Consider the following 17,413-nt stretch of genomic DNA (forward strand, 5'->3'; position numbering starts at 1 on the left):
AGATAGACTTAGAAAAAGATGAAGATAGCATAGTGATTAATGGATGAAATTTATTTTCAAAGCAAGAAAACTGTCATGTCCAGGGCTCCACACTGTGTAAAGTGACAGTCAGCCTTCCAAGAAGCCTGACTACCAGTAACTAACAGTGTGCCCTCAGTACAGTGTCTGTGTTAAGTACTGGTAGGAGTATTTGCCTGAAGAATGTTGGGATAGGAAAAATAAATGATCGAGACTACTTCCTTAGCAATTCATATGAAGAAATTTTTAGAATAGGGGAAAATGTTTATAGAAGTACTTTTTAAGTTTAAAATTAATATATTTCATTAGTAAAGCCTTGTTCCTCTCTTAGAAGCATTCTTATTTTGCATTTAACGTCACATGTATTGGTTTGCTGACTTTATTAAAAACATATGAGATATACAGGGATTCAAAGAATCGCAGCTCATTACAAGGAATCAGAAGCTACATTGTCCAGTGGAACCCAAGTATCTTTATTCCAGCAAAATAGTTTTCCTTATTAAGTAATGTGCTATAGCATGCTCTCAGATATTGGGTCATAGAAGTGTTATCTTTGAAGAATGATCTTTGAGTACCAGTACAGATTTTTCTCTCCAAACCAGTTATGGAAAACCGCATATGGCTCACCCTTGAACAGCATGGGTTTGAACTGCATGGGTGTAGTTATATGTGAATTTTTTAAATAGCCCAGTATTGTAAATGTATCTTTTCTTCCATGTGATTTTCATAATAATATTTTTTCTAGCTTGTTTTATTGTAAGAATACAGTATATAGTACATATAATATACAAAATATGTGTTGACTGTTCATTGGGAATCCTTTCAGTCCAGTAGGCAATTAGTAGTAAGTTTTGGGGGAATCGTAAGTTATACATGGATTTTTGACTATGGGGGGTTTGGCACTCCTAACCCTCATTTTCCTCAAGGGTCAACTGTAGTTGTCAGAACTCTCTCCATGACAAGAATTAATATATTAACTGGATTATAGCACCATTTGACAAATTGCTTACTAAATACATCAAAATTGATTGGACATTCTGTATTTGAATTGACAAATGGCTGCATTAAGAGAAGAAGGGAAATCCATTAATTATAGCTGCTCTCAACCGTAGGAAATATAATCACATAAATATGGATTTTGTTAAAACAAAAATCTCTACTTTATGGTAGTGTTGCTTATGTGTGTATCTACACTTCTTTGCCATTAATGGAAGGAATGCTCTTACCCACTCTTTTAACTGATACAAAAATAATAATTTCTGCTGTGTCATAGGTCTCAGGCTCTACTGACTGCAAAATAGTTTTTAGTTATTATTCCAGAAAAGTGAAAAATACCAGGCAAACTCTATGGTTGAGCCCTTCTGCTCAATTCTTAATTTTATCTCTATTTGTCCATCTTCCATGTACATTCTCATTTTATTTAAGTCAAAGCTTTTCTTTTGCTTTGATAGTGTATAGGCTTTTTATCATCACTGAATTTCTCTTTTTAAGAAAAAAAATCCTCTCATAATCTGTCTTACTAAAGGTAACCACCCAGTGACCGAGGCATAGGGAGATGGGTGAATGCCATAGATTGTCTCTCTACAGTTAGAATCTGTTCTCCTTATTGTTGTCATATGACAGGAGGCTTTTGGCCATATGATTTTGTGGAACTTAGTAGAGAGATGAGAAACACTGAATTGCCTTCATTGCTTTTATACCATCAGTTCCTTGCCTTTTCTACTATACTTTCTTTGTGTTTTATGACCACATGAAGAACATCAGAATCACTCTTACATGATGTCAAGTCTGGGTCAGAGCTGAGATTTACAAGGACTGTTTTGAAGCTGGTGTTTTTTTGTTTTTTGTTTGGGTGGGGGGGTTTCCCCCTTGGGCACTTTACTGCCTTCCAAGGCTATACTCCAGGTGCCAGTAGTCTTTCCATGAGTATGTCAATATACTTTTATTTTTTATTTATTTATTTATTTATTTATTTATTTATTTATTTATTTATTTATTTTTTGTCAATATACTTTTAAATATAAAACTATTCTAATATTATCTAAAATGAAGTCTTCTGGTTCCTCAGGGATATTACAGAGAATGTAGAGTTGTGGCCCAAAGTACTTTCTTTGTTTCTGTCACTACATGTAAAGTTTCCTTGTATGTCTATAACTTCCCTGTGTTGTGAACTTCAGGTCAAAGTCATTTTTCTCCATTGCTTGATAGCTTGATACTGTATCTCAGATCAGGGTACATAGATGATTATTAGGATGATAAAAATGATGATACTAAATTAAGGAGACATGGAACACAAATTAAGGAGACTCTGAATCAGGGATATAGTGTTGATATTTGGGGATAAGCATCTTTTCAAGTGTTTCTATGAAAATTTTAATTTAAAATAACAAACTTACTAGTTAAAATCATGAATTGAGGCAGTTTTTACTTCAGATTAAGAACATGGCCTTTGTAGTTTGAAGTTCTAGATTTCATTTCTACTAACTGCTAAGTGATTTCAGGCAAATAACTTGACCTCCCTGGGCTTTTTAAGTCTACCTGTCTTTGAAATGGGAAATTGACAATAACTGCTTTACAGGATCATTGTTAGATTAAATAAGATTGTTCATCCAAAAAGCTTAGCACATTATCTTGGATAGAATAAAAACTCACTAGAGATAGCTGTGGCTTGTAGTTCGTGTTAATGGAAATAGTATCCTTGTTCTCTCTGCATGTCTTTCTTGTCTCTCTCAATTCCAAGTGGTCTATGACTGAAATACTACTGATGGCACAAATAAGGATGCTTTGTTGTTAACAAACAATAGTGAAGATAAAACATTGTGCTATATCATATCTCTTCTGTTCTTAAGTGGTCATCTGGATAAGTGGGCTCTATCCTAATATGTGTGTATTTTCAAAACTGTAGAAAGACATTTTTACTTAGCAATTTTATTGATGCAAATAGAAAATTTCTCTTAAGCTTATTTGTTTTGAGTATCTTCATTCCTTTAGTAATTTTTTTAAATTTTTATTTATTTATGATAGTCACACAGAGAGAGAGAGAGAGGCAGAGACACAGGCAGAGGGAGAAGCAGGCTCCATGCACCGGGAGCCCGATGTGGGATTCGATCCCGGGTCTCCGGGATCGCGCCCTGGGCCAAAGGCAGGCGCCAAACCGCTGCGCCACCCAGGGATCCTTCCTTTAGTAATTTTATAGGGAGTGAGGGTTTTCGTGGTATCATTGTATTCTAAAAAGCCTTACCCTGGGAGTCCTTTGCAATAGTTACCTTAAGACTCTGAAACTTTTACTTAAAAAACATAAGACTCTGAACCTTAAGATTTCTAAAATGCAGAAGAATGCTTGATTTTCTGAAAGATTATCATTGGAATCACTGTCCACTATTCCAGTAACCCTTTCATTTTTTTTTAAAGTTTCATGTTCTTTGAAATTTATAATAAATATGTATTCATATAATATTAAGTAGGTAATTTTCAAAAAAAACTTTTTTTTGGAAAGCAGTGAGAGAAAGATGAAGAAAGAGAAGGGGAGGGGGGAAAAGGGAAGGCAGGAAGAGAAAGAAGGAAGGGAAAGAAGAGAAAAAAAAGGGACAGACTATTTCAATTTGTCTTAGAGAGTAGAAATTAAGTGTTATCCAGTAAACTAGAGCTAAAGGAATTAACATAAATGATTCTCACGCATAGAGTGCTGTGTGAAAACAACATGGTTCCAAATACTTCATGTATCTCATACCCTAGCCAAGAAAAGAATCAAGATGACTCTGTGTCAAGAAATACCTGCTCAGCTTTTTTTCAGACCTTCACACAATAAGTCTTTAAAAAATTTTTTTTTAAATTTTGGAAATGTTCAGGCATATACAGAAATACAGCGACCAATATAATGAATCTACCTATCACCCAGCTTTAACAATTAACAACATTCTTCCTCTCTTGTTTTCTCTGTTCCTTTAGAATCTTTTTTTTTTTAAGATTTTTTTTTTTAAGATTTTATTTAGTTATTAGAGAGAGAGTACAAGAGCATGAGTTGGGGGCGGAGGTGGATGGAGGGAGAGGGAGAAACAGACTCCTCGCTGAGCAGGGAGCCCCATGCAGAGCTTGATCCTAGGGTCCTGGGATCATGACCTGAGCCAAAGGCAGATGCTTAACCAACTGAGCCACCAGGTGCCCCTCAAGATTTTATTTTTTTAAGTAATTTCCATACCCATTGTGGGGCTCACACTCACAACCCCAAGATCAAGAGTCACCGGTACTGCCACTGCGCAAACCTAATCTTTTTTTTTTTTTTTTTTTTAATATATGGCTGGTAAAGTATTATGAGACAGCCACCCACTATTGTATCTTTTTTACCTACAAATACTTTAATATGTATCTAATGATAAGGACTTAAAAAAACATAACTACTATGGCCATTACATAATTTGTAGTTTACACACTAGCAATGATTTGTGGAGTTAACTCTTTCCAGTAGTTTTACACTGTGGAGCAGTAAAGGGTAGAATAAGCCTTTGAAACTGTTCTCTTGCATTTGGAAAGAGAGAAAACCCTGTGATGGTTGTGAGCTAGTGTTCTCTGTCTCATTCTTTCCCCTATCTTCTTGGTTCTATGAACTTTCTGATTTATTTATTTATTTATTTATTTATTTATTTATTTATTTATTTCTGATTTATTTAGAGGTAAAAATTTGAAAACATAGTTTTTCTATTGTGTGGAACACATTGTTGGATCCTTAATGATTGTTTGGAAAGATTTTTATTATATTTCTAAGTATAGGCTACAAACATTGATGTCCTCCAGGTCAAAAAGCTTTTAACTCTCCATTCTAAGAGAACTTTACCTCTTTTGCTTAGGCAAGAGAAAAATTTGTACTTAATTCTTCCTGCTGTATAATGATCTGGACTTATCCAATATGTAACTGGATAATAAGTGAAGCATGGAAGAAGCTGTATTAATTATTTGCAAAAAAAGATTTTTTGACATTTTTACATTTGCAAACAACTGCCTCCACTTTATTTTTGTTTGTTGTACTTTATTTTGGAAATGGGAGTAACTAGAGTTACTCTTCAACTCTGCCATTACAGATGGGACCAAGCACAGTAAGTTTACAATAACTGGCCTATTGCCTACATGCGCAAGTCAGTACATTGATAACTGAATGCAGTTTAATGATCAAAAACACGGATTTTTTTTTTTTAATCTCAAGACATCAGTGCACAGAGTTTCTGCATATCTTCTGCTCATCTTGGTCTCTTTATAAGGGTATTATGTTTTATAGTGTTCCTTGAATTTAGAATGGAGAATTGATTACTCTTGAAAGAAACGCATCTAACATAACAGTATTATCTGTAAGAATACATTTGCCACTACTGAAAGATTACAACTCATAATTCTACGTAGAATTAGCACTGGGAGACCCTCTGGCTTCCAGCAAAGATTCATGTCCATCAACAGAAACACATATTACCGCATGTCCTTGAGCAGTTGCTAAAATCTGGTCCTATAGTGTGTGTGTGTGTGTGTGTGTGTGTGTGAATAAAGATAATGATAAATGACTATATATGCAGTGAGTAGGAGAATAAGTGTATATGAGCACTTCCACAGCCCCCTCCCCTTAAGGAAAACATAACTAAACCTAAGAAAATAGTTGGGGAAATGCATGACTCATTATGTAGTAAGCTCAACTTTTATTTCACACATTGGTTTCCATCATTCATTGATATGCATCCGATTTCTTTGTTTTCCTTTATTAACTTCTTGGGTTGACTGCATTAACCAAATCAACTAGAGTGTGCTTATGCCACAACTTTTTATAAATATAAATTTTAAATAGGTACATATTAAATACAGTTTTAAAGGTATCAAGGAATATTTACTGAGAAAAAGCCATCCCTGTCCCCAGCCAGCTTCATCCCCTCCTAGGAGACAACTGCTATAAGTGATGCCTTCTGTCCTACACTTTTGTAAAGGCGAGCTTTGGTAAAAATAGTTTTGTTGTTATTTAGACCTACATGCCTGGCTAGGTTCTGTAACCCATAGTAAAACAAAACTGTTATCTATAAACTACAACCAAGGTATTATGTAGTCATAATATGATCTTTTAAAATAATAAGGGTGGACTTTTTAAACTGTCCTGCTGTAGTTTTAATATATATATAATGTAGTTGTACTGAGAACTGAGTTGCCATAATCCACATTAAATATGCATTGTGGACATTATTCCAGGTAAATAAACTCCATCTTGAGCTTAATTGTAAGTGTTTTGAAGGGATTGTTGCAATCTCCTTAGTTCCCAGAACTATATTGGGACAGTATGAAATTTCTAGTGGAATAACTGGTCTTGCTGATAGCATGAAATCAGTATGTTTTATTCTTTATCTTCATTTTGTGATATTTACAGTTATGTTGAGCAAAACGTAATTGTGACTCCTTCCAGACTACCTCCAGGTATAACTTGTCCAGATGCTATATGTCAAAGGACCATTATGGCAGCCGGAATAACAAATGCAAGCTCCTTGGTTTATGTCTTCTGTGGGAATACTATATGATACCATGGCGGGGAGGGAAAAGGAGACAGTGCAGGGTGGAGAAGACATACACCCAGTGTTGTCAGTTATTCAGTGAAATCTGTTATCTCATAGGCAATGAGGATATGTCATTTTTCCAATTATATATTGCCTGTGACTGTTCTTCTGGGAATGTAGAATAAAAGGAAAGTGAAACCAGAGCTGTACAATGACTGACTGTTAGAAAACTTTAATAATTAATTAGAGAACATCTATGGTACCACAGGGTCAGGGTACAAGGAAATCATTGATCTGTTTAGTATATAACGTAGGTAAAGCTTGTTCCCTTTTATATATTGTAACACTTCAGCTGTTGTTGCTCTGGTACAAGAGGTGGCTCCTAATAAATAAGATAGCCAGTAATACATAGTGGTATTGCTTTACCCCTCTGTGTATGAAATTCAGTGAATCATTGTACATTTATAAACTAGAGAAAAACTGCTTTCTAGACTTCAGTAGAAATAAGAGTTGCTTCCTTAATAAGAATAAGATTGCTTCCCATTACTTAATGTATTTAGGTATGTTATTTTTGACCTGAGAGCCTTCTCCCTTTTTAAAAAATTATTTTTTAAAAGTCCAGAGCTTAATTTTTGCCGATTTGATAGTATGAAAGCCATTTTTTAAAAATTTGTATTTATTTATTTATGAGAGCCACAGAGAGAGAGGCAGGGACATAGGCAGAGGGAGAAGCTGGCTTCCCGCAGGAGCCCGATGCCCCAGAACCCCAGGATCATGCCCTAAGCCGAAGGCAGACACTCAACCACTGAGCCACCCAGGCATTCTGAAAGCCTAACTTGTTTAAATTTACAAGTCTCTAATTTACAGGTGCTAGTTGGTGATTGTATTCCTTTTTTGTGAATTGGTGGTTCATGGAGAAATGTGGAAGACCATTTTACTTTTAGATTATTTGTCTTTTGAGCCTTACTTTTTAAAAGGCAAATTTTGGCCTCCTGTGCCAGGAGACTGCATTCCCAAGCAGCATTTCTTTTTCAGGTCCCCAGTGCTTTCTGATCAGAAACAGTTTGGTAAAGAGCCCTCTCTTATCATATGACTGCTATATAGATGCTGTTTTTAATAAGTACCAAAAATATATTGAAACTTGTCCTTGGGTGAGAGTTTATCATTGTTGGCCTTTGGGTGAACTTTGAACCTGAGCTGTTTCATTCAAGGCAACATGATGTCACTGAAGTCACAAATTTCTTTTTTGCTAGAAAAAGGCATGTTGTTCCCCTAAGTAACTGAAAGAACAGAATAAAGGCGGCACAACATTATTCACCTCTCAGGTCTCCACTAAAGACTTCAGCATGGTGAAGGCTTTATTGTTTGTGGAGGATTGGGAGGAAAAAGCAGGGAGTAGGAAACAAGCTGCTTTTGGTCTTGAATCTTACGCGGAATACTTTGTTCACACAGCTGCCATATGACCCAGCCAGCTCACACTCACTTTTCCAGAAAAACACTTTGGATCCACATTCATTTCTTCCTATTAAAAGACTCCCGAAGTTTCTTTTTAGATTAATATGTTCAGTTTATGAACATATTTTAGGTTTTTCAACAGGAGCTAAAGCAGAGACTTGTAGCTCATATAAAAAACTAGATACCATTTGGAATAGCAATTCTCATTATTTGAGAAGCAGATTTCCCTGATTCCAATAGCGTTGAGATACATTTCAAGCAGAATAGCTTTTAAACATTTCCTAAAGTTGGGAGTGTGGCGTTCACTGGCAGCAGAACCTGCAGTTGATTAGCTATGTCCTCTGAAGCTTCGAGAGCCCCATCTAAGAGAATTTATTACTGGGAGTTCAAGAAATGCCGGGAAAAGTAGAACAAGAACAGAACAGAACCAAACAGATTTTTGCCGTCATTGGCTTCATAAATAAGCGTTATCCTTTGTGTTAGTTTATGTAAAAAAGATGCTTATAACCTGTAAGTGGTTAGTCTGTTCGTTTCGATATGCATTGTCAAATCTTTTTTTCTTTCATTGCTTTAAAAGCAAATGGTGCTGGGAGCAAATATTTTTTCCATTTATTCTTTTGTCTTAACAGAATACCTAGACTCTGTGTACTCTGTTGTAAACTCCACAGATAGGAGATATGACTTTTTTCTGAGTATCTAAAGCATGCCCAATACACTAAAAAAGTAATTACCTGCCGTAATGTATTCAGTATATTAATGGTAAAAACTTCTCTAACTGGAACACTAGATATTTTGCAGGTGAACCTAGGTTACTGATATCTAGTTACTACTCTTTGGATCTTTTTTTTTTTTTTTTTTTAAGATTTATGTATTCATTCAGAGAGAGCAAGAGAGAGGCAGAGACACAGGCAGAGGGAGAAGCAGGCTCCATGCAGGAAGCCCGATGTGGGACTTGATCCCGGGTCTCTAGGATCACACCCCAGGCTGCAGGCGGCACTAAACCGCTGCGCCACCGGGGCTGCCCTCTTTGGATCTTTTAGAAATAATTTGATTCCTTGTAATTGAGGATATGCTGTTATTGTTTTGGGGAAAACAAGATTTAAATTTCTCTAGAACTAATAACTCATTTTTGAAACCTTAATTTAATCCTACATATCTTAACCTACAAGTAATAGTCCATATTCATTCTATTAATCAGTATTAAAAAGACTAAAGACTTTAAAGCATCTTTAGATGTCTTTTAATACAATGTTTATAACTCTTGGGGTACCAGGGAGGCTCAGTCGGTTAAGTGTCTGATTTCAGCTCAGGTTATGACCCTCAGGGTCCCAGGATTGAGCCTCATGTCAGGCTTGATCTAAGCAGGGAGTGTGTTTCTCCATCCCCCACCCCCAGCCCTGTCCCTCCCAGCCCTGTCCCCCTCAAATAAATAAAATCTTTTCTAAAAATATATTTATAACTCTTTAATTTAGCAGTTATTATTTAAATAGCTTAATACTTTGTACCTATAGTAAAACAACATCTAAATCAATACTTTTTACTTTCTTTAACTCAGAAATAGTATATTTTATATGGGTAATTTATAAAAATTCTGTGCTGATTTATCCTTACATTATGGTGCAGAAGATGCCTAAAAATTCAAAACCAGAGAATTTGTGCAAACTATTTACATATCTGAGATGTTATGTTATCAATTGACATTTTCCACCTTATAATATTGAAAATTTTGTTATGTAGCTTCAGACTTAGGGTCATTATCAGAGGAGCATTTAATCTTTCTGTTCATAATTTTACTCATGTTGTTCTACCGATTTGGAAGTTTTTTGGGTTTAGGTTTACAGGACTAATTGGCAAAGATCGGCACTGAAGCAGATTTGTTTTTTGTTTGCTTTGCACATAAACACATATTAAATTATATAAATATATACATAGAAACACACGTATGTACACAGAGATACACCCATATATCACTGTAAGACAGCAAAATACACTTGGTGATTTTTTTTTAGCATTTATTTACTCACTAGAAGCATGATCTGCTTTCCTGAGAACACAATATAAACAAAGTCTGGCTCACAGTTACCTCATAATGATCTGCTCATCCTGCCCTTGCTTGTTGATCTATACTTACCACATGCCTGTGTGTAGAGGCAGTACTTTTGAAGTTGTAGTCTCTAAAGTAAATTGGCAGTGTATCCTTTCTAGTTAGATGGCTAGGCTTGTTTTAAATTACTGTTCCTAAGGAAGGGAAGGAAGATGGTGGAGATTTTGATTTCAGAATTCCATATTCTTTTCCTGTCCCAAGTTTATTAATTATCTACAAATAGTTGGTAAATGTAAAATATACTTAACATTTTTCTTTATATAGAAGGTGTGTATGTTGGCCCACTGAGCTCAGGCTTGTGAGATATGGAACTTAAATTTTTTCTAGAAACAAACTCTCCTGTATAATTCTTTTCTGTGCCTTCTAACAGATGTGCAAAAATTAATCTCAATCAGTTATGCCCCCTCCAAAATTGCATCTACATCCTCCAGGGCTTACAGAGGGCAAAGATAGGAGATGAGAGACTTGGAGACATTTTATCCTTACTGTGACCACTGGGATGCCCCGGTTCCCTACCTGATCATTGGTTACTGGTTCATATAGGTCTCTGTAGCATCCACCCTCTGTAGCATCCATCCTCGTTTGTACTCCAGAGTTTTTTCAAAATTTGTCAGTTCTCTGGATCTCTTCTGTAGTACTCTTGTGCACATACAAAATATTTTTCTCAGCTGATCCATGGGGAATTTGGAGAGGTGATCATGTAGACTTGACTATGTAGACATGCTATGTGCACATTTCTTCTTCTTCTTTGCACCGTGTGAGACCTCTTGCTACTTCCTTGAGCTCTATCCAAGAATAAAGATACGATTTTTCACAGACGTTTTATCCCTACAACTCCTGGGGTTCTGTCATTCTTTTAACCCTTCCTTAGGGACCCTCTTTTTCTCCCTTTCTGCTGATCGCACTCTTGCTCTAATAATCTCAATCTTTCCTAGTAATTGGCTGGTGGGAGTATGGAAAACCTTGCTCTTAATCATCATACTTTCAGGTTCTTTTCTTATCCCAGGGTCAAGGTTTTGAGTTCTTTTTTCATTGTAACTTGATATGTCATTGTTTCCTTAACGTAGTGAACATGAAATGTTCTTCCCACCTGGATTGGGGAATATTTTTAAACACAAAGATGGGAAGGATATTTATTTGATGTTGAAAATGTTATCCCATCAGACTTGTATTTTATATTGTGAATCTTCTAGATGTTTCAAAGCTATTGAAAAACTTTTAGTGAACATTAGGTATGGAACTCTTAAAATCTCTATTTAGGAATTCAGGATTCAGATTTAATGTTTCATAGATATATATTTGGTATTTTTATCACTTTCTTAGGAAAGTAGAGGGACAGTTGGGGGGAGCAGGATTCTTCTTTTTCTTTTTTTTAACTTTTTACTATGGGAAATGCCAAACATACACAAAATTAGAAAACGATAGTACAATGACTCTCCATGTACTTACTTCCAGCTTCAACAATGATCAACTCATGACTAATCCTGTTTCATCTATAATCCTGCTCCTTACCCCCTCCTTGACACTGTATTCTTTTTAAAGCTTATCCCATTTTGATAATGGATAAATAAATGTCCAGCCATTCTAATGTCCTCACTTAGTCCAGAATCCAAAATTCCATTCACTTAATACTTACAGAGTGCTTATTCTGTGACAGGTACTAGCCTGGGCTCAGCATATATAGAATGCAACGCAAAGTCTTGGAAATATTCTCATTAAATACTAGTTAGGTATACAAGGATATAATTTCTTACATTTCTTTAAAACTTTCTCATATCTTTCCATCCCATTACCCTGGCTTTACTGGGGTGGAGGGGAGTCCTAAGCCATCTGCTCATCCTCCCTCTCTGCCCCTTTTGTTTTACTGACTCATCTTCCACTCTCAATCTGCCTGACCACATCCAACCATGTTAGTGCCCAAATAATTACCAAAACATTTCCTTTATGCTCTCACTTCAAAATCTTTGTACTTATTCTCTTTGTAACACTTTCCCCTCAGATATCTGCATGACCTATTCCCTCACCTATTTAAAATCTTCTCCACCCTCAACCCCTTTCCAAAGTATGTCCTAACCTTTAGATATTTGTCCTTAGTCACCTTCTTGACTACTGTTGATAGAAGGTTTGAAGGATCCACTTGTTCTGTTCTGTATTAAGAACTTAATATAGGGGTACCTGGCTGATTCAGGTGGTTAGGCGTCTGATTCTTGATTTCAGCTCAGATCATGATCTCAGGGTTGTGAGATTGAGCCCCACATCGGGCTCCATGCTCTGTGGGGTGTCTGCTTGAGATTCTTGGTCTCCTTCTCCCTCTGTCCCTTTCCCCTGCTCTCTCTCTCAAATAAATAAATAAATCTTTTAAAAAAGAATTTAATATAAAATTTATTTACTGAAAAGATAACAGATGGTTTAGGAACAACTCAGCCTTTTGCAAACATAGATTTACTTAACAGTTTTAACTTTTAACAGTTTTGTAATACACACCAAAATTATTCCCAAGAGGATTATTAAATATTAATTAGATAATTATTATGATACTCTTTTCTTAGTGATAATTGTTCAGAATCGTTAAGAAAATCAGATGTTCTGTTTTGGTGATCACTGGTGTTTTGTGCCAGATGCCAGCATGCCTTTCAGAAGTAGAACCATGATTTTAAAAAATAGTAGCTAATTATTTTAACTACTGAGAATCTTTTTTTTTTTTTTTTTTAACTACTGAGAATCTTACACTTTAATACTATTTATTCCCCTCTGAGCAGTAATTGGTGGCTTAGGTACACCACTTCTCCACCAGCAAGTTAAGTTAGGTTATTTTTGTGCGTGCATCCTTTAAAATCTTGCCCTAGGCTCGTCTCCTCTACTTGATTTGAATCTGTTTCACTAATATTCAGCTCTTCAGAATACCTTGTCTGGCAAGAGTGCAGTGAGATTAGTATTCTCAGTCACTGCTCATAAACGTATCTAACTCCTAGTAAGCATTAAGATATTTAACTATGTTCATATCCTTTTATTTCATTTTTAGGAATGTAGCCTACAGGAATATAGCACATGTAGATGCATATATACATATCTCTGGGGAACAGAAATTATGAAATAATATTTTGTTTCTCATTCTTTTCTATTTCTTCTTTTTCAAATGCTCCTACGCTTTTCTTCCTCCTTTTTTACTTTTTTCCCTCTACTTCCCCCAGTTTTTCACTGTTTTATTTCTCTTAGTATTAAAATTGTAGAGGCAGGGAGTATATGAGAAATCAATGTGTGTTCTTAGTTTTGCTGTGAACCTTATTAAAAGTATTCCAAAAAATAAAGTATTTTTTAATAAATATAAGCAAATAAATACTATGGGACTTTGAAAAGAAAAGGCTAAGTTTTTATTAGGATAATATTTGGTTTACAGTAAGAATTCATTAATAAATGTCGAATAATTTTATTGCTTTGACTAAGCAAAGGTTATTCTTAGTTTGAGAAAATAGACTCTTTGTACTTTAAGCCTATATCTTACCACTTCAGAATTGGGGAAACTATTGAAATATCCAAGAAAATGAAACAATTCTTAGGATAAGTGAGGTGTTTCAGGAACTGGAAGTGTTTTTAAGTTAAAAATGCATACTTATACCTTTTAATTTATAGGAAACTATTAAGTAGACTCTTTTTTTTTTAAGTAGACTCTTAAAGATTCTTGACATTTGTCTTAAAAATTCCTTCCCAAATTATAGGAACTGCATCAAATTAATTTCTGTCTTAATTGGAAATGACCAAACTGTCCTGAATGTGTTATGGAATTGTCACTGCTCCTTAAAGTATTTGTGCTGCAAAGATGTAACTGGTTGTTCATTTCTTTTACATTGACATCTAGCATGATGAAATTCCTACAGATACTTTTTAAAGTGCACTTGGAGTTCTTCCTTACTCCTAAGAAATTCAGTCTTTCTTGTTCATTATTTGAATTGCCCTTGTGCATTAAATGTCATATTTTATCTGAAAAACTACCATGGTATCCAAGATGGTTGCAGCCTCATTAATTTTAGCACTGCATGGGTTAAAGTTGTTTAAATATGTTTTCCTTTTCCTACAGTGGTTCCCCCTGGAAGTCCAGGGCCCATTACTCGGCATGGGTCCTATGACAGTTTAGCTTCTGACCATAGTGGACAGGAAGATGAAGAATGGCTTTCTCAGGTAAAAGTCTAAAATGTTTGGCCTGTTAAAATGAAATAAAGCAGAAATCCATTGTCTCTTCTTATTCTTGAATTCTAAAATCTTAAAAACTATTTTCCTTGGAGGAAAATGGGCAGACTTGGGAACTCTTTGTAGGACCACCAAGAATGAATCCATTGTCTTTCTTATAAATATTGCTGCAAGGATACATATACATATATTTTATATGTATTATATACATGTGTGTGTATGTGTACATTAGCTTTCATACAGAGAGCATGAAATACGCATAGCTTTCAAACAGTCCATTTATATATCCCTTAGAACCTTGGGTTTTAGATGGACTGTTTAGATTAAAATAAAAATTGGTCTTGTTAAAAAAAAAAAAAAAGAATTGGTCTTGTTGAAACCATGAAACCATTCAGTAATGTGTGGGATATGTTTTGTGGAACCAACATTTTCTGAAGCTTGGGCCCATACTCTGATTGGAAAAGGCCAGCATTCTCATCAGCCCATGTCCTGATTGTGCCCAGCTGGGTTCCTTTCCTCAGTTCGTGGACCACCACCTCCAGTGGTCTCCAAATCAGTCCTGTGACCACTCCAGCTGACCCTTTCTCGCCTTGCCAGGTGAAACTATCTTCATTTCAAGGGCTTTGAAATAAAAGATACTTGGGCAGATTTCAAAATGATGAGATTACAAATGACTTCATTACAAATGCTGTTATGTCTGCCTCAAGTCTGACATCATTTGGTAAAGTTAATGACCTGTCTCAGATTACCAATCCAAGCAGCTTTTCATCAGACAGGTGCCTCAGTGGAGGCCCATGAAGTTTCACTGCTTTCTCAGGGAGGGTAGCCTATAAAACTACAGGGAATCTGGAAGCCGGAGAATCAGATTATTTCTAAGTGACATACATTTCATTACACCTGAAGCACTCACGGGAAGCTCCATGAAGGAGGGTCGATGCTTCAGTTCTTGGCATATGGAGGTGCCTCCTTTCTTGAGGATACCACGGTAAAGTAAAAAACAAAAAATGCTGGCAAAGAAACCACTGTCCTTCACTTCAACTTTTCAATTAGGAAAAGGGGTAATGTGTGCTGTCAGTGTGAAAGTATATACAATATGTTTGTACTGCACACAACAGGAGAGTGAGTAGGAACATCTGGCCATTCCCTCAGTGAAATTGCATAGGCATCTGTTTACCTCTCGGCTCTGTGACACGGATGGTTTTGAGCTTAAAATACACAGAATGCTTTATCTGTGGCCTAATTTACATTGCAGAATACAACTACTTGAATCAGAAATCACTGTCCTAAATCAGAGTATTTTTCGCCCTGTGATTAGTGGGAATGTGAATATTGTTCCAAGACCATGATGATGCTTTTGCCCTTTAGGACTTAACAAACACAGAGCCACACTCTGTGAACCTTTTCAGTTATGTTTTGTTAAGAATTAATCACCGCAATCAGAGAAATGTGATTAAATATAAAAGAACTCAGGGCAAAATGAAGGCACATGGGAAGTCAGTTCTATAAAGTGTGTAACAGACGTGGATGCCGCAATTAAGGACATTGAGAGGTAGTCTTTCACCAAACATTTGCATATTTAGTTTCTTCATCAAGTTGCTCATGTATAAAATCATATGATATGTTTATTTTCATGTTTTACTCTGTTTCTTCTACTCTCTGCTCTGTCTTTAAAGTCTTCAATATTGGCACCATTCTTTATCCCCTCTATAGACCATGAAATTCATAAACATTGTAGTATTACTGTTTTGCAGCACTTAAAATACCTGTGTCAATGTTCATGGTAGTGGAGGAAACATTCTAATTAAATAATGATATTTTGAAGACAAATCTAGTCTGAGAGAAAATATATAATACTCTTCATTTAAAACCTGATTTGGGGGGATTTTGAGGGTAGCTGAGTAAATGCTACAGTATAATTGTGGAAAGAAGCTGGCTTTGGGTGTTTAAAATTATTTCAGACCTTTTCTTTTCCTTGGATAGTTCAAGAACAACTTGAAGTTTGTCATGAGCTTGATCCTCAGTGAAGGAATTACTTTTAATCTGTGTATTAATAGGTGTAGTATTCACTACATGCCCACAAAGTCGTAAGTACTGTCTAGAATGAATGACAAAGGTAGTCCCTAGGGAGTTGATGCTAGTTATATGAGGCAGGCAACTGGTGCTTTTACTCTCATATGATTTCTGTGTTGTATAAGTGTGTGTGGTGTGTGTGTGTGCGTGTTGTGTGCATGTATGCTCACACGTGTAAATACATACACACACAAAACGAATTTTTTGTTTATTTTGGTAAAAATCAATAGAAGGATGTAGTGAATGCATATATAGGCTGTGATTACCATTGCCTTTTGATTGTGGATGCCCTGTACCTCTCTCACTTGGTTAAGATGAGCTTGGAGGGTGTTTGGAGACAAGATGGGGGGATAGTGAAAGCATCTTAAAAGGAGGTCATAATACATTTAAATCGTGATTCATAATCTGTTCCAGGTAGAAATTGTAACACACACTGGACCCCACAGGCGTCTGTGGATGGGTCCACAGTTCCAGTTCAAAACCATCCATCCCTCAGGCCAGACCACAGTCATATCATCCAGCTCATCTGTGTTGCAGTCTCACGGTCCAAGTGATACTCCACAGCCCCTTTTGGATTTTGATACAGATGATCTTGATCTCAACAGTCTCAGGTAAGAAATAAGAACTAGAGAGTAATTTGACTGGATTAATATATTCATTTGTAATGAGCATCTTAGGTAATATTTACATTTTCCTTCCTGGCACAGTTTTATGGTACAAAATACATGCACTGTAGCTTGTTTCACTATTATTGCTGGGGATCTTATGTGGGATCTCTCTACATTCAATAAATATTTGTGTTTTGGATTGTATTTCCCTAAATGTAATATTCAATGCATTTAAAAAATATATCATTTTTACACTGTCTTCCTCCTATTTCTAACTGCTTAAAGTCTGAGAGTACTCTCCTTACCTGATCTTACTAACACTTTGCTTTCAACTAACCTTCATTGAAATCCTGCTTATCCCTTCTTTTAGGCTTTAAAAAGTTTTCAGATGAGAAAAAAATTGATATAAATTCACTTATAGTTTATTATATATATATTTATATACATATTCATCAACT

General features: G+C 35.7%; 1 protein-coding gene across 11 annotated transcripts in view; it reads left to right on the forward strand.

Annotated features, from left to right (window-relative positions):
* The window catches only part of BCAS3 (BCAS3 microtubule associated cell migration factor), a 591,271-nt gene that overhangs the window by 304,280 nt on the left and 269,578 nt on the right, over positions 1 to 17,413 (forward strand). For all 11 annotated transcript variants that reach the window (XR_013354264.1, XR_013354262.1, XR_013354263.1 and 8 more), the window contains 2 exons: positions 14,168 to 14,268; positions 16,762 to 16,958. Coding sequence is in view for 8 of the 11 variants with exons in the window: in XM_077852358.1 (XP_077708484.1) it covers positions 14,168 to 14,268; positions 16,762 to 16,958 (298 nt within the window). In the remaining 3 variants the exon portion in view is untranslated. The remainder of the gene's footprint in view (positions 1 to 14,167; positions 14,269 to 16,761; positions 16,959 to 17,413) is intronic.

Source organism: Canis aureus, chromosome 16 (genome assembly GCF_053574225.1).
Source record: "Canis aureus isolate CA01 chromosome 16, VMU_Caureus_v.1.0, whole genome shotgun sequence".
NCBI classification, from domain to species: domain Eukaryota; kingdom Metazoa; phylum Chordata; class Mammalia; order Carnivora; family Canidae; genus Canis; species Canis aureus.